The 23468-nt window shown below is 42.0% G+C and overlaps 1 protein-coding gene across 6 annotated transcripts in view; it reads left to right on the forward strand.

Moving 5' to 3' along the window:
- The window catches only part of DIAPH3 (diaphanous related formin 3), a 786386-nt gene that overhangs the window by 253651 nt on the left and 509267 nt on the right, over positions 1 to 23468 (forward strand). For all 6 annotated transcript variants that reach the window (XM_088481432.1, XM_088481491.1, XM_088481243.1 and 3 more), the window contains one exon: positions 7577 to 7707. In XM_088481432.1, the coding sequence (XP_088337558.1) occupies positions 7577 to 7707 (131 nt within the window). The remainder of the gene's footprint in view (positions 1 to 7576; positions 7708 to 23468) is intronic.

A 23468-nucleotide genomic window follows, 5' to 3' on the forward strand; every position in this document is an offset into this window, starting at 1 on the left:
CCGTACTTGGACGACCTGTTATTGGTGGCAGGATCTCCAGAGCTCCTGTTACACCACTTGGACCTGACCATTGCACTGCTGCAACGGCACGACTGGCTAATCAACTGGCAGAAGTCCACTCTAATCCCGTCTCGGAGGATTCTGCATCTTGGAGCCTTATTGGACTCGGGACAGCAAAGGATCTTCGTGACGGAGGACAAGATCTCTGCTTTACAGTCAAGGGTGCGCAGTTGTCTGCACAGCCGCCGGGTGTCCTTACACTCGGCGATGAGGTTACTGGGCTCCATGGTGTCGGTGTTCGACATGGTGGAATACGCCCAGTTTCACTCCAGACCTCTGCAGCACCTGATCCTGTCCAAGTGGAACGGGCTGCCTCAGTCTCTGAAGTTCCAGACGATTGTGCTCACCCCGGAGGTTCGCCTGTCCCTTGCGTGGTGGTTAAAGACGACCCACCTCAACAAGGGACGTCCGTTCTGGGTTCCAAATTGGGTCCTGTTGACAACGGACGCCAGTCTTCGGGGCTGGGGAGCAGTTTCGGGTCCACACTTGTTCCAGGGCAGGTGGACACCGACAGAAGCGGAGCTTCCAATAAATATCTTGGAACTCCGTGCGGTCTTCAATGCTCTCCTGCAGGCACAGCGGTTTCTCCAGGGTCACCTGGTGCAGGTCCAGTCGGACAATGCTACCACCGTGGCCTACATAAACAGGCAAGGAGGAACTCGCAGTCGGGCGGCTCTCGTAGAGGTCTCTCGGATCCTGGTTTGGGCGGAGCGCAATCTTCCAGCCATATCAGCGGTCTTCATCCCGGGAGTGCTAAATTGGGAGGCGGACTTTCTAAGTCGCCAGGACGTTCATCCAGGGGAATGGTCCCTGCACCCGGACGTTTTTCAACTACTGGTGGACAGGTGGGGTCTTCCAGAAATCGACCTCATGGCGTCCCGGCACAACAACAAGTTGCCGGTGTACGGGTCTCGCACAAGAGACGAAGGGGCGTCTCTGGTGGATGCTATGTCCGTCCGGTGGACGTTCAGGTTCGCATACCTGTTCCCTCCGGTCTCCCTTCTTCCACGGGTAATCCGGAAATTCAAACAGGAAGGAGGGACGCTCCTGTTGATAGCTCCCGCGTGGCCCAGACGGCACTGGTTCTCAGACCTTCAGGGTCTGTCCGTGGACAGTCCTCTGCGGTTGCCGCTACGACCGGACCTTCTGTCTCAGGGTCCTTGTCTTCACCCGGACCTGACTCGGCTGTCTTTGGCGGCGTGGCTGTTGAGACGGCCATGCTGAGGTCCTGGGGGTTTTCCAGCTCTGTGGTGCGTACCATGTTACGAGCTCGGAAACCGTCTTCCGCGAGGATATACCATCGCGTGTGGCATACGTTCTTCCAGTGGTGTCGACCGAGAGGTTATGCACCGCGGGAGTTTCGTCTGTCTCGGATTCTCGCCTTCCTGCAAGCGGGACTAGATCATGGGCTTCGCCTTGCTTCTTTGAAGGTACAGGTTTCGGCCCTATCTGTCTGGTTTCACCGTAGGATTGCTACAATCCCGGATGTGCGCACCTTTATGCAAGGTGTTCTCCGTATTCAGCCGCCCTTTGTTCCACCTGTGGCGCCTTGGGATTTGGCTGTGGTCCTGAGGGCTCTCCAAGGACCGCCGTTTGAACCACTGGGCTCAGTGGATATTAAATGGCTAACAGCTAAGACTGTTTTCCTTCTGGCCATTGCTTCAGCCAGACGTGTTTCTGAGTTAGGGGCTCTTTCTTGTAGACCCCCTTTCTTGGTTTTTCATGGGAACAGGGCAGTGCTCCGCACTCGGCCCGAGTTTCTTCCCAAAGTTGTTTCCCAGTTTCATGTTAACGAGGAAATAGTTGTTCCGGCCTTTAACTCACCGGGTCTTTCCGTGGGTGAGGCCTCTTTGGATGTTGTGCGGGCCTTAAGGACTTATGTTGACCGCACTTCTTTGTTTAGGAAGTCGGACGCTTTGTTGTCCTCTATGGCTTCTGTAAAAAGGGTTGGCCTGCTTCAAAGCAAACTTTGGCAGCCTGGATCCGTATGGCTATTTCTGAAGCTTATCTTCATGAAGGCCTACCGGTCCCTCCTTCTCTGAAGGCTCATTCCACTAGGTCTGTGGGTCCTTCGTGGGCAGCTCGACGTGGTGCCTCGGCAGTTCAGTTCTGCAAGGCTGCTACGTGGTCTTCTGTCCATACCTTCGTGAGGTATTACAGGTTTGACACCTTCGCCTCTCAGGATGCTTCCTTCGGGCGGCGGATTCTCCTTTCTGCACAGGAGCGTCCCCACCCTTAAAGGATACTGCTTTGGGACATCCCCAAGGTATCCTGTGGATACCCTATGGACCCTGAAGTAGAAAATATGAGATATGGTAAGAACTTACCCTTGTTATCTCTATTTCTACGAAGTCCATAGGGTTCCACAGGACTCCCGCCCTGTCGCACCTGTGCTGCAGATGGGCTTTGCTCTGGTCACCGGTTTTCCGTCTCCCTCTGGTGAAAATGTGATTCTTGTATGTGTCCAGATCTTTGTTCTCTCTCTTCCTTCTCCTCCTCCGGCCTATGGCTTGGTAACTAACTGAGGTGCCTTGGCCCGGGGGCGGGGTATAGGAGGGGGACCTAGTGCATCCTGGGAGGCTGAAAGCTTAACTCTTTGGTGCCCTGCGACTGACGTCACACCTATACCCAAGGTATCCTGTGGAACCCTATGGACTTCGTAGAAATAGAGATAACAAGGGTAAGTTCTTACCATATCTCATATTTTTGCAATGCCAGTAATCATCTTGTTGTTATCCCATTGTTCTGTTTATTCTTAAGGGCCTCATAAATATAACAACAAATTGCCTGATACTGTAGTTCGGAAATGCCAGCCTGCTGCCGTCGCCGATCCGTTGGGGGATCAGTGAAATTCTACATAAGTCACCGTTTTGTATATCACGATCATATTTTGTTCGTAACCGGCAAATCAGTGAAAACCAATAAGTTGGATTTCAAAGATCCTCTGACCCAGGTATCTGGGAATCGTCGAATTGCAACAATCAGTCGCTGGTGTATGGGGTGGCCTTTAGACATACATTTTAATGGAGCATGATCAATAATTAACCTGAACTTTCTTCCCAAGAGGTAGTTCCTATAGTTCCTAAGTATTTATAATGCCCACTTAATTGCTAATGCATCTTTTTTAATAGTGTCATACATTCTCTCATGTACATTCAGTTTATTACTCCAATAAGTAAGACAATGTTTTTACAATTTTATTCTGAGACAGAATAGCACTTATCCCTACATCTGATGCATCTTTTTTCACAACAAATTCCTAAAAAGCCGTGTAGGAAGACAGTGGTGCTTAGAGTTTTAGTGAAGTTCATATATTTGTTCCAAACACTCCAACGTTTCAGGGCTTGCAAGCCCTTTTGTCAAGGTAACCTCCTATATATTGATTCCCAAATTATGTTTTCCTGTATTTGCAAAATTACAGTGGCTTATATTTGGTGATACATGTATTGGGAGGGATGTGTGGAGGAGAGGTTGAGGGGGGTGGGTACAGAGATATCTGTAACGGGCACCAAGGTTTCTGTTGCTGGCCCTGCTATGATGTATCCAAGATACTTAACCTATTCCAACCCTAAGCCACTTTTTTCTAGGGTTGGCTGTCAATCCTGCCTTACGGATGGAGTCCAACATTGTTTATACACTGGGTAAGTGAGACTGCCAATCAAGACTATTGATGGCTTCAATACCGAAATAAGCAGCAAATTACTGTCTGAGGCCTTAGGATCCTATCCATCATCCTCTGAAAGGAGGCGTGTGCTACATGTAATCTAAATTGTAACATCTTCTATTGGAACAGACTCACCAGTGCCGAAAAGGCACTTTTGTTTTGCACGGTCTATAAGTGACACTTGCCAGTACTCTTTGGTTAAGTTTTTAGTGGTTATGTACCGTGCTGTCCAATTAGTTCATCCATATGATGCATTGGGTAGGCATCGCACTTATACCCCTTTTACACTTGCTGCAATAACCTGGGTTATTGCACGTGAACGCACAGCAACCCGGGTTACTGTGCATTGTAAAAGGGCCAGGTTGAAATAAGCCTGGTTGAGCAACCCAATATTTTAACCCTGGTCACTAGATGGGTTTGACATAGGTTCAACCCGGCTCGTGATGCAGTGTGAACGGGTAACCCAAGTCCCTTTCACTGCATAGGAAGAGCGGGCGCTTGGAGATGAGATAATCTCCAAGCGCCGGCTGAAAATGTGATGGAGGTGACGTCATCGACCCAGCATTTTTGACGGGTCAGGCCGCCAGTCTGAAAGGGGTCTCATCCGAGTTGCACCCGAGACGGACCTATGAACAAAATCCTGGGTGAGACCCGCCATTTTGGTATAAAAGAGGTATTCGGCACACTATTTAATTTTAGGGAAGAAATTGCAGAAACGTAAGCTTATTTCTGGTTTTGGAATAAGTACAATGGGACTTGACTACTCACTGTTTGATTCTTTAGTTATATCTAACTCCAACATCTCTTTACGTTTTTTAGACATTGCCTCCCATCGGGCTTCTCCTTAACCCCCAGTTCCGGGATTACTTCCTGTTTAATGACTGACGTTTTACCTGGTATTTCATAAAACCTATCTCTATTTCTTCTGAGAATTTTTTTTATTCTCATGCTGTTGAATAATTAAGAGGGTTTTAGCTTTGGCTACTTCAGGAACTAAAGGCACTGAGGTTTACCGTAGGGACCTAGGTAACTGACAGATCTACTGGTTTAAGATTTAAATGGTAGATCTGTTATGTTTTTTTTTCCCCAAGCGGGTACAATTTATAATTAATCTCACTCACTTTTTCCATGATTTCGAATGGTCCCTGCTATTTTGTAAAAATTACTTTTTACTGTGGGAACCAAAATAAGCACTCTGTCCCCAGGAACTATGGTGCGCACAACTGCAGCTATTCTTTCCTGCATCTGAGGAACATGATCAACAATCATTTTATATGGATTGGCTTGTCCCTCCCATGTCTCTCTCACAATATCCAGCAAACTCCTTGGGTGTCTCCCATACAGAAATCAAAAGGCGAGACCCTGTGGAGAATTGTGGAACTTCTCTAATGGGCAGCAATAAATAGTGTATTCAATAGTCCCAAGCTTTCCTATTTTTTAAACCTCTCTACTTAACCATCTTTCTGAGGCTGATACTCAGAAGTCTGTAGCTGAGTAACCTTAAACAGTTATCACATCTCTTTCAGAATGTTTTCCATAAATGTGGTTCCCTGATCAGTTAGGATTTCCTTAGGTATTCCTACGCTGCTAAAGACATGTACTAGTTCTTTAGTAATTGCCTTTGTTGTTGATTTGCACAATGGTATCGCTTCTGGGTATCTGGTAGTGTAATCCATTATTACTAAAATGTATTAATGACCCCGGACAGACCTAGGGTCATCAATGGGACCTCAATAATGGATAATGGAACAAGTGGACTTCCATAAAGAGGCCTGGGAGTATGGTACTGGCACTCTGGCCAGGAAGCACAGTATCCAGATACATCTATATAGACTGCAGGGCAGAGAAAATGCTGTAAAATTCTCTCTGTTGTCTACATCTAGATGTCCTTCAGTTATCTGACCATGAGCCAGGTCCAACACCATTCTTCTATATTCCTTAGGAATGACCAATTCTTTGACAATAGTTTACCCTTTTTTGGACGTTTGGTGCAACAAATCTTACCGTACTGCCATGTGAAGATATGACAACTTTCTATCAACCACTTTTACTTTCTCTCTAGCCTTTAACAGAGAAGAGTCTTTTAACTGTTCTGAGGCAAAGATCTCTCTTCATATTTCAAGATCAGACATAGTTGACTGGTTGAACAACATTTCCTACTTCAGTAGGAGGTACCTCTTTCTTCTCCCCATTACTGCTCTCATGATTTTGAGACTCCACTATCATGCTTAAAAAATGGAACACTTCAGATTCAGTAGGCATTGTCACTGTAACATTATTAACAGGTCTGGGTTTTTTATTTTCGTTAAATTTAGCCTTCCCACAGCTTCCAGAAGTGGGAAAAGTTTCTGCCCAATGTGACATCATACATCAAATCATGAACTAAACCCATGTTGACTACGGGGTGTTCGGGAGATTTCAAAAGGTTGACACACAAAAGGTCAACAGGTACAAATGATCAACTGGGTCAAAAAGTCGACACAAATGGTCGACACAATTTTTTATATTTTTTTAAGGCTATATTAGGGTTAGGCATTTACTGGATGGTTTGTGTTAGGTGCTAGAAGGGACGGTTAAGGTCAGGCACCTACCTTGATGGTTAGGGTTATACAACAGGAGGGAGGGTTAGCCACCAAGGTTAGGGTGAAGATTACGGCTAGAAGAAAAAAAAATATCGATAATGATTGTCGACAATTCGTACCTGTCGAACTTTTGTCTAACACGGGTGGGGTAGTGTTTTTCTGCCGATTTGCCGTTTTGATATATAACATTATTCACAGGCCTGGTGCAGGCCACGACCCCTCTGTGTGATGTCACACAGGGGAGGGGCCACAATCACAGGTAATTACAGCAATGCCCAGAGCATCCTCAGGATGCTCCGGGAAGCTGTAAGGGTTGTGGGACCATCTGAAGCATCCTAAAGATTCTCCAGGGGGCACTTCTACATAGATTCAGGCTGAAGGGTTCCTTTCTAGGCACCCTGCTGGCCAGATGAGGCTAGCAGAAAAAAAGCTCAGAGTGCCAGACCAAATTATTCCGGGGGCCTTATACGGCCCACGGGCCTGAGGTTCCCCATCCCTGGTCTAACATCTGGTGTCTACCTAATTACAGTCTATCTCTTATACCACACCCTAAACATTGGGAGTTGTGCGAGTTTACCAAACAGATGCTGTGTAAACTCTGTGAAATGATGGAGATTGCAGCTCTTATTTGTCCCCATCACAGAGCATGGGCTTTTTGTCCAGCAAGTGAGGTTTCTCCATGCAAAAAGAAAAGGAGCATAGCGGGGAATTAGCGTTAAATATTTACCATATATCGGACTGCTGTTATTCCTCCTGCGCAGTGCACTTGTTAGGAACATCCCTATAATATGTGAAGAGGTGGGTGATTTATTTGACATTGAGGGCTGGTACTACTATTGCGGATTATAGTCTGTGCTTTTTTGTTTTGTGCCTTAGATTTTTGAAATGTATAAATGTTCTCTTTCTCGCTAGCTGAAATAATCATCTTGTAAAGTAAGAAAAAAAACTGTAACCAAAAAGATGATGTGTCATTTGAATAAAGAACAAAAAACAAGAACCTGTGACAATAGCATGCACTGCATATTAATGTCTACAGCAGATTGTTCAATTACAGGATTTAACCCCATGATGGTGCCCTGCAGGTTGTGTTAAGTATAAGTGGTAAAATAATTATACTTTTAGATGAATGTTTTGATCATTACGTGGACTGCAACTTAAATATGTTTTCAGAAGCAGTGAAAAAAAAAAGTTGTATTTTTTACTCTTTGTAATGTATGTATGTGATTTACCATTTGGAGACTTGCTCAGCGTGATTTTTAACTTGTTACAGGGGAGCCTCAAGAGCAGCAGACAGATCTCACCACAGGAATTCATTCATGAACTGAAATCCGGCTCCACAGATGAAAGACTTGTCTCTTACTTAGACTCCCTACGGGTTTCTCTGACCAGCAACCCAGTCAGGTAATGTTGGTGGATTAAAATAAGTAAACTCATGTTAAAGTGCTCCATGTACAGACAGTTATTTCATGTAATCCTCTTTCTGTGGCATACCTGGCTTATGTCAGTGTCCATTTGTACACATTCTTTTAAATAAAAATAATTAAGTATTACAAGTACAGGTTGAGTCTCCCATATCCAAAATGCTTGGGACCAGGGGAATTTTGGATAACGGAATATTCCGTATTTTGGAATAAATGCTTACCATAATGAAATATCTTGGGAATAGGACCCAAATATTCACACAGAATGCATTTGTGTTATATACACCTTATACACACAGCCTGCATATAATTTTATACAATATTTTCAATAATTTTGCGGCTCAAACAAAGTTTGTGTACAGAAATGTAATTCATTTGTTTCATATACACCTTATACACACAGCCTGAAGGTAATTTTATACAATATTTTTAATAATTTGAGCCTTAGACAAAGTTTGTGTACATTAAACCATCAAAAATCAAAGGTTTCATTATCTGAGTCATGCCAAAATGATTCCGTATTTCGGAATATTTGGATATGGGAGACTCAACCTGTAATACACTATAATCAGTTTAATGACTTGCAGTGGGAGAGCACGTAAATTCCGTAACTACTATAGTGTAAGTCTTTTCTACTGTAATTCATCTAGTAACTAAACTTACTGATCTGTAAATCATGTTTTTTTTTGATAATTTCATATGGTGCTTCATAATTATTATTAAATGCATATTAAGATTTTCATGGTTGTTTTCTAAGTATTAAAGTGGAAGTTGGTAAGTAACAAAATACTTGTCTCAATTCTTTTAAGAGTGCCCCCTCTAACAAAAGTCAACTTGGTTCAAATGAATGGTATCACTATATATTCTCACCAATGAGATTGTTTCCTAGTGAGCTAAAATATCTTAAGTTGGCCATATACTGCACAGTATTTGTGCATAGCAGGCAACTGAATGATTGGTTTGCAGGATCATCGCTCAGTGTATGGAACTGGTTGATGATCATTCACAACCTTAAATTGGCTGAAAAACTGTCTAGATCGTTTGGTTTGGTCTTCCTGTATATTCTGATCCACCTGACTGTTGTTCAGCCAACTTCATGCTGTGATTCGACATCACGTCCATTCATTGTGTAGTGTATGGAGGCGCTCCAACTATCGGAATATCGGCTCCTCCCGTGTCCCTTTTCCCTGTTTTCAGTGTGCGGCCAGCTTTTCTAAAAATTCCTGGCACTTTCAAACTAGATAGAACATTATACACCTGGCCACACAGGTCTTTATCCCTGTACTGTATTTTCTGTGTTCCATTCCTATGTTTGGTACACACCCTGTAAAACAAATATAGCCTGCCAATCGAGTACATGGCAATATATTTGTTTCTATTGCTCCCATTGTCTCTCTCGAGGTCAGGGGAACATTACAGTTTTCTACCTGACCTCCACAGTTGTGTTACTTTGCTTAAATTGACCGGTTTACTCCTGCATGACCTCTGTATTCCAACTACAATCATCTGCTCTCTATCACACTTACTTTGTTTCCCATTTATCTGGAATGCTGCGCCCAGGTCATCAGAAATTGTTGGGTCCAGTTCAAATGAAAGACAAGGCCCCTTGTGTTAAAAATTTCTTGGCTGGTCCAATTGACCCCTCCAGCCTTTCTTATTGTGTTCTAATCATGACTAGTTGCAGTGTTGTGTCCTATGTTCATACAATGCACCCAGATTTGCCAGGATAGCAACATACATTGCCATGTATACCACTGACAAATAGCCTTACTGACTCCGACCTTTCCTTTACTTCTATGACTCCCAACATGTAAACTCAGAAAATCAGATAGACTAAAATAAAACTCTAGTCTAAGCCCCCCCCCCCCCCTCCCCCTAAATAGTTTGGATTATTTTCACTAGATTCTAGTGTCCTGTAGGAACCTCACAACATGAGGTGCGGATGTGGTGTGGGCAGGATGTGGGGAAGTTGTGTGGGCAAGAATCTGTCTGCATGGCTTCTTCTCTTCCTAGATAGCTGTTTAAGACGTCCAGGAACGACAGAATACAATTCTGTTTTGTGGCTGTCAGTTGTTTTTTTTTTTTGTGTGTGTAGAAAGATAAGATAAAGATCCCTGACTATTGCAGTGCTCACAGCAGTCATACAGTGATCAGGGCTACAACGACATTCCTCCAGTACCATACAGGAAGGATGAGGGTTCCATCTAGGTGTCGGCAAGTTGCTTTCATTGGTTTGTTGATTTTCTGGTGTCAAATTACTGAAAATCAGCTTATTTTGCAAGTTAGATAAACTATATTTTGGATGGCTAAACCAAAAACGATATACCTGAAAATGAAACTCAAATTTAAATATATATAACAAATGCAAATGATGAGTAGTGTATATTCACTTCATAATAATCGAGTGTCTGTACAAGTTAATATAATAAAAATTGTATAGCTCTTGTATAGCTGGTCCCCATGGACCATACATTCCTTGGAGCACGAGGAGCTCTGGATGTCGATGTTAGATGTTAGACTCTGTATCCAGTTATTTGAAATTATTAATGGTGTTAGATTAGCATGGAACTCTGAAGTGTGGAAGAATTTCTCTTCACTGTTAGTCAATATACAAGTCCCAAAGAGGAAAATAATTAGTTAGTATGGTTAGGAGGTTTTTGGAATCTCACCGTCCATATACATTGAGTTTACTACCTTCCATCAATTCGATAATGACATTTCCTCCTATATATTAGCAAGGTGGAGTAATCGTGTAGATTAGTGGGGAAACGCCATTGAGATTTTTTTTTGTCACACCTCATCTGTAGTTTAGAGTTCCATGCAGATATACTACCACATATAGGGCCTGATTCAGAGCCACTCGTAAGCGGCAGCTCGTTCGCTCCGAGCGATGTTTGCCCAACTGCGCATGCGTACGGATCGTTATACGCATGCGCGAACCAGTCAGTGCGGCCGAAATTCATGTGCTCGCAAAATAGCTAATGCCTGCTAATTTGAGTGACAGAATGAGGCGTATGTGGGTGGTAACAGGGGAAGGTGCTTGAAAACGGGGAGTGGAGATCCGATCGCAGGCGTGCTTAAAGGTCAAAACGGGCGTTTTATGGGTGTGCATATTTAAAACAGCAGCGTCATTGACCACGTCACTGGGTTTTTTTTTAAGCCAGAACTGCTCGCAAAATTGTGGTAGCAAAAACCAACCACAAGAATAGCGAGCAGTTCATACCCTATTCGATGTACTCGATTAATCTAATAAATAGCGGACATGACGTAGGGTGCGAGCGGCCAGGGGGGCGTAGTTTCCCAAAAAACGACCACAAGTTTTGTACGCTCGTTCAGACCTAGAGGCGTGAACAGACCCCAAACAGCGAACGGTTCATTTGAATAGCCACCCCTATTTTCAGGACGAGCAAGAGCTAATTGCGTCCGGCTCTGAATCAGGCCCTTAATTTCAACTAACTGAATATTCCAGCTGTGTGTCTCACCCACCCCCCACCCTATTCTTCCTTTGTCTCTTTTTCTCCCCTTCTCCCTCCCACTATTCCTCCTGAGTCTCTTTTCCCATGATCCCCTTGTGTCCCACCCATCTATTCATCCCATCTCTTCCCTCCACTCCTATTTCCATGTCTATTCTAATCCCTTTATGTATAGATGTACATGTACTGTGTATGTACTGTATGCATATTTATAGAGAGAGTAGCTGATTTAGTTCATATTTCTGCAAGAGCAATTCTTAGATGATTTATAAATAGCAATTATTTCCAAAACTGTTTGAAATAAAGTTTTAATATTGCAATATAATTGATTTGCCCACTTCTAACACAATATGTGTCTTTACATTATTTTTCTAGCTATGTTGAATTCTAGAACCTCTTATTTCATACCTATTGGGGTAGTGTCTGCCATTGTGGATGTGCCAGACCTAGTTATCTTAATTGCACCTTGCATATCTGAGTGTTTGACATTAATAAATGTCATTTTGATCTGAAATAAAACCATTGAAATTCCTGTGTGGAAACAAGTCAAATTATGAAGTACACTCATTAACACACCACCTACAGCTGTACATTTATTAATATCTGACTGGGAATTGCTGTACTTTTTTTTTTTTCACCGCAAATTACCTAGGCTGCTTGTCAGGTTAATATCACGAACTGTGATTGTGTGTAGCTTGTATAGCCACTGATATTGCACATTGTGGTGCTGTGGAGACTTCAATATTTTATATAAAATCGTGTAGACCTGTGTGCATTCTCTTGCTGACAAGCGTTCTCAGTAGTTACCACTAATTAAAACATATTAACAGGAATTAACATAAAACAAATCTGATGTTGTAAGTGCATGAGGGTATGTGGAGTATGTTTAATATAAGGGGCATGTGTGGAGAACTGCTGGACATATAAAAAGCATATTACAAAGAACTAATGGGGAGGTCAGATGGGCATTTAAGGGGAATGTTGGGAGGTCTAATGGCATGTGGGGAGGTTTGAGGGTATTTAATGGACATACAAGGAGATCAAATGTTACCCAGAAGTAATGAAGCAGAACCCCATTTTTTTCTAAGTTACAATGGGTCTCTGGGACCGACATAATTATGAGCTTAGTGCAATCACTGCAAAAAGTTTTAATGTAAGACTTAATAACTTTTTATATAATGCCACTCATTAGGTAGTGTACAGATGTGTCCTTATAGAATATTGCTGTAATCGTGTCAAGCCAAACAGCCCCTCTTGGCACACCAAGTCCCGTGCGACTCTGCTAACACCTAGTGTCTTTGTTCACAATGCAACCGAGATGCACCACGGGACTGCGTCTCACACCACGTGGCATATTGAGGCTGCATGAGGACACATCTGTATAAAATACTTTTTTGTTGGGTGCATTTCGTACAAGGGTTTTGTTCTTAGTGAGTGGCTCTGGAAGAACTCACTGAGGAAATAAGGATATGTCTGCATTTATCAGATAATTAGTTTTTCAAAAACAATTTGATGTATGTAGTTTGAAATGTCTTTGTACTGAATTGTGTAGGTGTTTGAAATACTACACTACCAATGGCCTCTTGGTGTTTCAGATACATATCTAAGTCTACAGATGTGTCCTGCTACATCTTTGCTGCAGACGCGGCAAATCGCACCACACATGGGACAAGGCATGCACCCGCAAGTGGATGCGTGCACAGCGTTTGCACCCACGTCTCCATAGGATTGCATTGTGCGATCGCAGTGCGCACCATAGCATACGCTGCAGGTAATCGCATCACACAATGTGTGCGCACGTTTGTAGCGCGATCGGTAAGGATGTAATAGGACACATCTGTATATCCACATTTTCTTTTATTACGAACTCCCTGTAGGTTTCTGGTTAATAAGCCGGAGCTCTAAACCGGCTCTCTTCTGTTCCCAGACTAAGGGAATTTAAAGTATTTAGTAATCTTTCGGGTCCGTCTGATACATGGATAGAATTGAGTATAGGAATTGTTGTATATAAAAATAGATGCAGCAGATCATATAGTAAATACTAGTTTGATTAGTGTAAAACACGGTGAAGGATTTTTTAATGAACATTTTCTTAGGTATCGATATGCCTTAAACCATAGCAATCAGTCAATACTTTCCTTACATCGTGTAACTTACTATACAGCTTGATGCTGCTGCTTGCTATAGTTTTATGCATCACCTAGTGCATAGGGTTAAGTACCACTTTGTAGAAGGTATGAACACATAAACGTCTCTGTAGATGTAACATCCTGTTCTGTATATTGTTCTCCCCCACACCCTCTTCTGTGTATATTATTGTGCCTTTCTCCCTCTCATTCATATATAAATGCATGTGCCTCCCTTGTGTAAATGTCCATTTATGTGCTCCACCCTCATCTGTATGTTCATTCATGTGCTCTATCCTCCTCTGTATATCCAGTCATGTGCTCTATCCTCCTCTGTATATCCAGTCATGTGCTCCACCCTCATCTGTATTTCCAGTCATGTGCTCCACCCTCATCTGTATTTCCAATCATGTGCTCCACCCTCATCTGTATTTCCAATCATGTGCTCCACCCTCATCTGTATTTCCAATCATGTGCTCCACCCTCATCTGTATTTCCAATCATGTGCTCTATCCTCCTCTGTATATCCAGTCATGTGCTCTATCCTCCTCTGTATATCCAGTCATGTGCTCCACCCTCATCTGTATTTCCAGTCATGTGCTCCACCCTCATCTGTATTTCCAATCATGTGCTCCACCTTCATCTGTATTTCCAATCATGTGCTCCACCCTCATCTGTATTTCCAATCATGTGCTCCACCCTCATCTGTATATCCAATCATGTGCTCCACCCTCATCTGTATATCCAATCATGTGCTTCACCCTCATCTGTATGTCCATTCATGTGCTCCACCCTCATCTGTATGTCCATTCATGTGCTCTCTCCCCTCATCTGTATATCCATTCATGTGCTCTCTCCCCTCATCTGTATATCCATTCATGTGCTCTCTCCCTCCTCCCATTCCTCATCTGTATGCACTCTCCTCCCCCATCTGTATGTCCAATCATGTGCTCCACCCTCATCTGTATGTCCATTCATGTGCTATCTCCCCTCATCTGTATGTCCATTCATGTGCTATCTCCCCTCATCTGTATATCCATTCATGTGCTCTTCCTCCTCCCATTCCTCATCTGTATGCACTCACTCCCCCTCCCTCCCTCATCTGAATGTGCTCTCCTCCCCCATCTGTATGTCCATGCATCTACCCCAGTGGTCAACTTACTATCTGTGTGTTCACTTCCCTGTTGTCTGTGTCTGCACTCTGCAGCTTGGAATCAGCTCGAGTACCACCTAGGCTTGCTGGCCATACCATTGGTGCTACATGTGTCACCATTTGCAAACCCTGGGCCTAGTGTATGCTATATAGTAATGCTAGTAATAAACATCAGTATATAGGGAATGCATGTTTATCAAGTGTTGCAATAATGTATGAACATGTTTTTATGCAATTACTTTTTTTCTTTTCCTATTTTAAAGAAACTAATTGTTATAATGGTGCAACTTGTGTATCGATTGGCAAGGCTATAATTTTCAAACAATATCGTCAAGTTGTTGTTAGATCAGTTAATGTATTGTGAGCAATTTAGTTACAGGAAGCACTGAAATCATTAGGGTCATCACTTTTACAACTGTGTGTTGTTATGCTTATATGGCGCTGGTTTTATTTCCTCTCTTAGTAGTCTCACAATCCAGGCTGTGCGATAATAGGCACCCATAATGGTTATTTATTGATAACAAATAAACATAAGAATATAAAAGGGATGAGACTACATTTTGTCTCCAGCACACAAAAGACATAATTTGTTGAAAGCATTGTTGTTGACAGCATGACTTGGAAATTATTGTCTTATTTACTTTAATGTACTGTTCAGTTGGAAATTGCTGCCAATGTTTGTTTATGGGTTCCTCGTATTTTGACTTAAGATTTTGGTTGAGGCAGCTAAGACATTTCAGTAACCTTGTGTGGGCGAAAGCAGGGATATTATGAAAATAGGCAAAACTATCTGAAACTTATTGCCCTAATTAAGTTGTTCATTAACCTTTGATCTTCTATTATTCATGTGTACTTGTCTATGCGTACAGTGTGTATTCTGCAATTACTAGATGTATCGGCCTTAAAAAAAAATATTTATATATATATCACACACTGTGTGTGTGTGTGTGTGTGTGTATATATATATATATATATATATATATATATATATATATATATATATATACACACACACTGTATGTATATATACGCGCACACACACATCCAGTGTGTATATATAAAATTCTGTCTTCTCTTGTATTTGTAATTTTGAAATGTGTTATTTTGTGAACAGTCCAACGTTTCAGCTTTATTTCTTTTCATAAAAAATCTAATCTTAACTCAAATGATATGTAGTTCTCTAAAGACTACCACCCTGATGCACCTGCACAGTTGAATAGTGCATCCCTGTGTCAACTGTTAAGACTTTTAAGATTAAGTGGATGGCTGTCAATCTGTTCCTATATAATTTTTTTAAATGAAATTCCTGTTAGCTTTGCGTACTAGAAACACAATTTTCTTTGATTATTCAGAAATAAGGATTCTTAGAGAGAAGTAGGGACTTAGGAAAATTAGGAAAACCTCTATCCCCTACAGTTTTGTTACTATGTTTAACGTGCTGCCCCACTGCTCTGCAACTCACTCTTGATCGATCAGACTTTCTGACAGCCACCACTTTTTTCAAAGATCCCTTAAGACTTAAGGTGCGTACACACTAGATGATATTTTGCATGATACGCCCGATTTCAGTGCATTGGAACGACAAATCGTGTTAAATATTTCCAAAACGTGAGTGTCCACTCACGATACGCGTCCCCGCGGGTCGTACATCGCATCTTCAGATCTTGCCTACAGCAGGCAAGATCTGCCAATCTCGTACATGACACACTGGATATCGTTAAGGACACACGATAGGTCGCTGGTTAGATTGGACATTCTTTAGCACCATATCGTGTCCTGGAGTGCCGTGGAGAGTTCAAGGGAAATCGCTCATGATATTACAGTACTCTTCACACAAGCCTCAGCTGTTATAACAAACCTACTCAGTACCTCTGTCCATCCACCTACCTTCTCTCCCAGTTCACCCTACAAATTCCCCCTTTCCTTCATAGATTGCAGGGCCTAACGGGCAGATCTCCCTTCCTTCATTTTTCCCTCCTAGCACTATCCCTATCGCCAGTGTTTTCTGTTCCCATTTACAATCTTTCCTTCAGTGACTCAGATCCTGTTTTTTTGGCCACATTGTGTGCACAGGCTCATTAATTACTGTTTCCTCCATAGTCCCCCTTGTGTGACCCATCTTTATTTGCTTCTCAAGTCTAATGAGTTTCTCCATCCTACCCCTCTGTCCTCCATTTGATTTTTGCATTGTGTGTGTACTTTTTTTTCATTGTACAGTGCTGCAGACAACATGTGGTGCCCTATAAAATAAAGTTGGTAATAATGATAATGAAAATATTCTGAACATCAGGGTTAAATATTTTGGGCTTTTTCCTGATTTTGCTTGACTCATTGATCCCACTGCAGCAGGGGGACCAGTCTGTACATCTATGGTGTGGATCTATTCCTTGGGGGTTGGGCTTTTCGGTGAATGTCCAAGGCAGCATTTCTTCACCTCTGAAGCTCCCTCCAGTAATGGCTGCTGCCTTAGTAACTAATAATAAAAATAATAAAGGGAGCCTATAACTAGTTGTATAGTGGAGATGGCTTATCATTGGTTACTGCTCAATGGAAGGAGCTTCAGTAAACCGTCATCTTAATGCACGCAGGGGCCCTTATAAAAATGTTGCTACATTGTCTAGTTATGCCCACCAATTTAGTGCAACAATTCAGATTCAACCATATTAAAATTAAGCAAAATGACAACATTTATATATTCCGATTCTAAATCTATTTAATGAACTTTTTTTTAACCATAATAAAAAAGATATAAAGTGTGTATATATACTGTAAGTAAACTGAATCTGCCATCTTCATTTTGAAACTTACCATATGGCCTGTATGCACGGTCGTGGATGTAAATTCACTGAAATGAAGAGTTTTTTTGTTTTCAGGAATGGAACGTAAAGTTTATAATATGCTAGTTAGTCAACAAGAGAAGTGTAAATATGTAATACTTAACTTTAAAACAATATAATAAACAGTGTAATCATTCCAGGTATGCTAATAGACACTGCTACAGTATGTCTGTCATCACACGGACTTCTGCACCTCTGCTAGACTGTCAACAACGTAAACTTTCTTGGCATGTCCCTTTAGTTAGATATGACTTTAATGGACCTGGAAGAGAATCACTCTATTGCTAACATATGCTTAATCATAACCGGAATGTCATTTCATGCAACTAATAAAGTGGTCTGTCTGGGTATGCAATACCACTTTTATACTGTGTATTTACAGTAACTATGAACTACGTTATGGCCCACACAACAAAATATTCTTCAAATATTTAGTTAAATTGTATTTGGATTGTCACTTCAGCCATTTTGTGTCTCTGTTTATGTGAAGGACTCATTTTGCATAGTTATGGTCCATGCTGCAGACAGCTATCCTCTATTAACCATCAGATCTGAATACTAAGTGGCAAGTCATTTCCTTATGAGTACAGTTTCACATGATTGAAGTGGCAGCTCTTGTTTAGAGAGGCTTGTTACATTTTGCAGGTTTGAAGGAAATAAGAAAGTTAATGAACATGTTGTTTTATTATCATTTAATATATTAGCTGATGTCATTGTTTAATTTTTTTTTACTCTCATGCCGTGAAGGTAAAACCTGAAACATTAGTGATTTTCTTATATCTGCAACAATACCAGTAAACTAGTATGTGTTCTATTTTCTGCCTAAAATATATTTTCTTCCATTTCTTGGCTTCTGGGTGTTTTGAACCTTTTTTTTTAAAATATGCCAGTTTGGTCTCCAGGTTCAACTTTGTTTTTCCATCTGTCATTTTTATTTGTATTAGGTGAACATAATCATTTGATTTCTATCATTATGGTTGAAAAACATGTACACTTAGCATTGTTAGCGCAATAAACTGGTGATGAATCTGTTAATTTATTTACAACTGTTTCTTGCTATTTTATGGGTATGATATACATTATACTGCTTCCGAGTTTTGATGGAGACAGACGCTTTATTGCTGATCAAGATAAAGTAGGCTGTTGTGCTGGCATTTATAATTTGATTTATCAGATATTTTTATTTTAATTTGCAAAGCAGCTGTTGCAGAAAATTACATGCAACAGATTTGATCTTTTGGGCTCTTAGGGCATATGGTTGTTAACTTGATAAGGAATAGAAATTGTAGTAGGGGGTTCGACAGCTGTATTGCATTTTGTCCATTTAGACTGCATTCAATTTTCTCCCAAAAAGTGTTTTAAGTTTTTGCATTTGTATAATTCTGTGAACAAGCTGTTTTAGACACATTACAGCTGTCATTTTTCATCTATTAAGGGAAATATAAGGCTATACCTCATACATTAAAAATGAACAGACTATTCAGTATCATTTATATTGTCCCTCCTTAATGAATTTAAACCAGACTATAGTAAATCTCCAACAGAAATGCATGAACAGTAACTTTTTTTCTTCAGGGCCCATAGGGGATTCACTGGGATACCATGCGATAATGTGGTTGGAGTGATCCAGGCACCAAACAGTAAAGCTTTCAGCTCCCAGGATACCTCACGGTAGTCCTACACATATACCCCGCCCCTGGCCACAGGCATTCAGTTGTTCGTTTCGTGCGGCAGGATTCAGACGCACCTTTGTAACGGGGTTGCTCAGGCAGTCCAAAGCTTTTATTTTATTTTTTATTTTTATTTTCTATGCTTTTGAGTTAGCAGTGCTGAGTGTCTGTATTAAGATGCATGCACTGCGACTCAGTCTATCTCCGCCGGGCTGCAACACCAGTAACATCTCTGGTGATTTCTGGTGGTGACGTCAGAGCTTGCTAGCAGTGATGCTGGGGCCTGGACTGCAACCGGTCGCAGGGAGATGTCAGGTAAGGCGATTCCTCGCTTACGGGGAATCGCGCACAGTAGTTCTTGCTTTTGGCACTGTAGACGCACCAGAAGCTGCAGCTGTGAGTGCCCGGTGTGTCCACTCCCTCACTAGACTATCGGGTTCTTATCACCTGGTGCTGGGGATCAGCAGCAGACTCTTCTGCTGCCATGAGGCCAGCGTACCCGGTCGGTGGTTGCAGCTTAGGGGAGGTAGGCTCTTCCCCAGCAGCTCCTCCCCCGACCAGATGCAGATCCATCAAAGATTTTTGCGCGTTTGGGTCGCACCTACTACACTCCTCGTGTAAATGAGACCCAGTCCACTATCGGTGCTCTGCTGGAGCGATTTGGTCTCGTTAGGTTTTGGGTCAGTCTCCCTGTATACCTCTTCCTCAGGTCAGGTATATGGTGCTCTATATCCTACCAAGCCCTGTGTTTGAGTTGTTGATTCAGAGTCTGTTGCAACTAAATGATTTATGCATTGTATGTGACTGTGTGCCAGCTGCTGTGTTGATATTGCCTTTTATTTCTGACTGTCAAATATAACTATCACTGTTTTTTTCTCCTCATCCCACTGGTGCAGGTGGATGGTGTTTTTTTTCTGTGTACTTCATAATTACTAGTATTTGTGAATGCTAGTGCATTGCATTGTTACTTTTTACTATGGATATGCAAAAGGTAAAGGGAAACAGGAGGTTGAGGCCTCTGTGCTGGTTTCTGGTAAATCCTGTTTGGCAGGCTTGTCCCCTCAGGACATTTATACAGGATGGTTGGTGTGCTGTCTTTTATAAAGAACCACATCCCCAGTCCAGTCTACTAGCCCCAGTACAAGAGCCATCTTGGGTGCCTCCGTGTCCCAGGTGATGAAGCAGCTAGTGGATCATTTGGCTACTCCTATACTGCCTCCTTTAATGGGATACTCACAACATGCTATGTTTGTCCTTCCTATACATCCTTCCTGTTTGGATTTTTATACCTACTCAGGTCAGAGTATGATGGCTGTTATGAACAGACCGGTATGCGCTTATGCAGACGTTAGGTTTTTTTTTTTTGTCTGCTCAGCATGTAGATTTAGACGCATCATTCGAGGAATCAGTTGATGTTCTTGGTTCTTCTCCAGAGTCTAGCTCGGGAGAGGAGGACCATTCTTCTACAGTGGATATATTTTGTTTGGGGAGGATGGTCAAATTAATCCTACATATACAGGATGATGTGCCTGCTCCTAGAAAGAAGGCTCCAGTATTTAAACAACAGAAGATGGTAAAACCTTAGTTTACTAAATCTGAGGAGGGTTCGCGGTCAGCTCACTGAACTGATAGAAGAGGCATGGAGTAACAAAGATAAATAAAAAGATTAGCATTTTTGTATCCTTTCCCAGCTAATGAATGTACTAAGTGGGAAGTCCCTCCTACCATAGATTCTCGGGTGACGCATGTAGTCAGGAACTCTCCGTTGCTTATGCCGTCAGCATCTCCTCTTATAGATCCTACAGATTAGCAAAATTTAAACATGTCTTAAAGCAGTATTTTCATCATATAGAGCTGTTACTCGACCAGCTATAGCTGGGGACTGGGTGTCCAAAGCTATTGAAGAATGGACGGGGCATTGGAGGATACTCTACCAAATGCTACCAGAAAACAACTGACCTATATCTCCCACATACGGGAATCTGCTCCTATTTGGGAGAAGCTGCAATAGATGCTGGGCTCCAAGCTTCTAAAGCATCGTCAACTTCAGTTGACTCGTATCGCCTTTTTTGGTTAAGATCCTGGAAAGCGGATACGGGGTCAAAGAAGGCTCTTGAATTCTTACTTTGGAAATATACTTTTCTTGGACTACTGGCTACTCTGGCAGCTTCATATTTTGCAGGTCTGCCATCAATAGCTACATTAAAGTCTAGTAAGTTTTCACAGAGCCACCAAGTAGCTAAGAGGTCCTGTTCAGCCAGACGTCCAGCTTTTAAACCGGGCGACAAACCCTCTGCCTGATGGGGCGGGCGTCCTCCTTGGGGAGCCCAGGTTGGGAGGCAGAGTTCTTCAATTTGGCATCAAATAAGAGATTATTAAACTAGGGGTAGAGGGCTGGGGATGCACTTCTGCACTGGGTTTAGGTTTAAGAAAAATATATATATATACTTGTGTAATGGCCCCAATTAGACAGTTTGTGATACATATGAAATCATTTTATGGGGGTGCTGCCAAGGACAATAAATAAGAGTTTACAAAAAAGAGATTAAAAGAGTATTGTCTTTGTTGGCGCACATAGAGGATAATTATATATAAAATATAACTTTTATTAAATAAATTATTTTAAAAAGTTTTCCCCCTTATTAGTGAAATATTCCAAGAAAAATATAATAAAAACATTGAAAAAAAACGTGTGCCATCAATTGATATAAAATTATTAATAATTCATTTGTCTCTGTGTCCCTTTAGGTTATGTTTCTGAGTGAAAATTCTATTAAATGTTGTTGCCTCCAGTGTCATTAATCATAACATGTGAATTATATATATTTATATAGTTGAAATCAATTAGCCCTGCATTTACTACCCACAATTGTAGTTAGATATACTGTAATGAAACTAAACCAAGATATAAATTCCATTGTTGATATTAATTATGCCATCTATTAATTATGGTATGCCAATTGTAAAATGTAGAAAGGAAGCCAGGTTGATTTAATGGGTGCTACATTATGCACAGTGTCCTCTATGAGGGCCACCTATTTGTATTCATGTAGCGTTCCCACTAGACTGTTTTAGTGGGGCGTGGCGCCCTGCCCTCCTTCTGGAGGGCAAAAAGCACCCTGCCCTCCAGGAGGAGGGCAAAAAGCGCCCTGCCCTCACAGCCTGCGGGTGGCGTTCTCACCCGCGGGACGCATTGTCCCGCGGGTGGAGAAACATGCGGTGTCCCGGTCACCGCCGGAGAATAGACGCCAGGCGCGAATGTGCCTGGCATCTATTCTCCTTTTCTGCAGCGCTTGGGAGCTGCCCGGCATGTCCGTAAGCGTCGGGCACGCCCCCAAGTATGACGAAAAGGGGAAGCATCTTATAGACACGCCCCCTTTTCATGACCACGCCCCCCTTTTCGGGCACTCGTGCCTTCGGCGCGCGCATAAGGTTGCCCTCTCTAGCTCTGGCGCCCTGCCTGCCCCTGGAGCTAGAGTGAACACTATTCATGGAATATTGTCACATGGGTACATGTACCCAGTTCCTGATTCAAATCTTAGTGTCCCCTATTGGGTTAAGAAATGAACAATCAGCTGCAGTAATCAAATAAATTAATAGGTTTTATATTCTCTAAGAAGTGTTATATTGAGAGGTGTTGATAACATATCAATCAAAAAGCATTAACATTTGTGCTAAATGGTGTACACCACATATTAAACTTCAATTTGTATGGTAAGTATGTTATACCTCTATTGTGGTGTCTCCCATAAGGGTTTATAAAGGTTCTATTTATATTATATTAACTCCTCTTATGTGGCTGCAAAATACATTCATGAGTTATAATGCTAATTCAACTGATATATAAACTATCAGTGATTCGAAGGAAGCTGTAATGACTAGTATATAGCACAATCAGCTTGATTAATAAGGGTTGTATCTTACAGCTCCCCCTATTTGGTTCTATTGGATTGCATCACATTTGGCTGGTTGAAAAAACTTATTATAGCTCCCCCTATTGGATTACATCACACTTTGCTGATAGAATTGATTTATTACAGCCCCCCCTATTGGATTGCATCATAATTTACTGATACAGATTTTATGATATTTAAACTGATTAATATGCGGACACCTTAGTGCCCCAGTTGATATTATTGCGTAACCCAAATATAAGGGTTCCCTTGTATAGCTATAGGGTTGATTTGTGCAGTATGGTACTGTATTTGGTTTGTGCTCAGAATGTGGCACCCCCTGTTGGTTTTAATTATACCTAATACAATACAGTGCTACTGTTGTAGCTCCCCTCTATAGGGCTGCAAAATTGGTTTAATAAACTGTTACTCAGACTAACATTACTGAGTGTCTAATGTGGGTAGTGTTCCCTCTAGCTCCGGCGGGAGGCAGGGCGCCGGAGCTAGAGAGGGCATGCCCGTGCGCGCGCCTTCGGCGCGCACGTCCGAGAAGGGGGCGTGGTCATCGGAAAAGGGGGCGTGTCTATAA

The sequence above is a fragment of the Taudactylus pleione genome, unplaced genomic scaffold (assembly GCF_031769625.1).
Source record: "Taudactylus pleione unplaced genomic scaffold, aTauple2 ptg000005l, whole genome shotgun sequence".
In the NCBI taxonomy this organism is placed as follows: domain Eukaryota; kingdom Metazoa; phylum Chordata; class Amphibia; order Anura; family Myobatrachidae; genus Taudactylus; species Taudactylus pleione.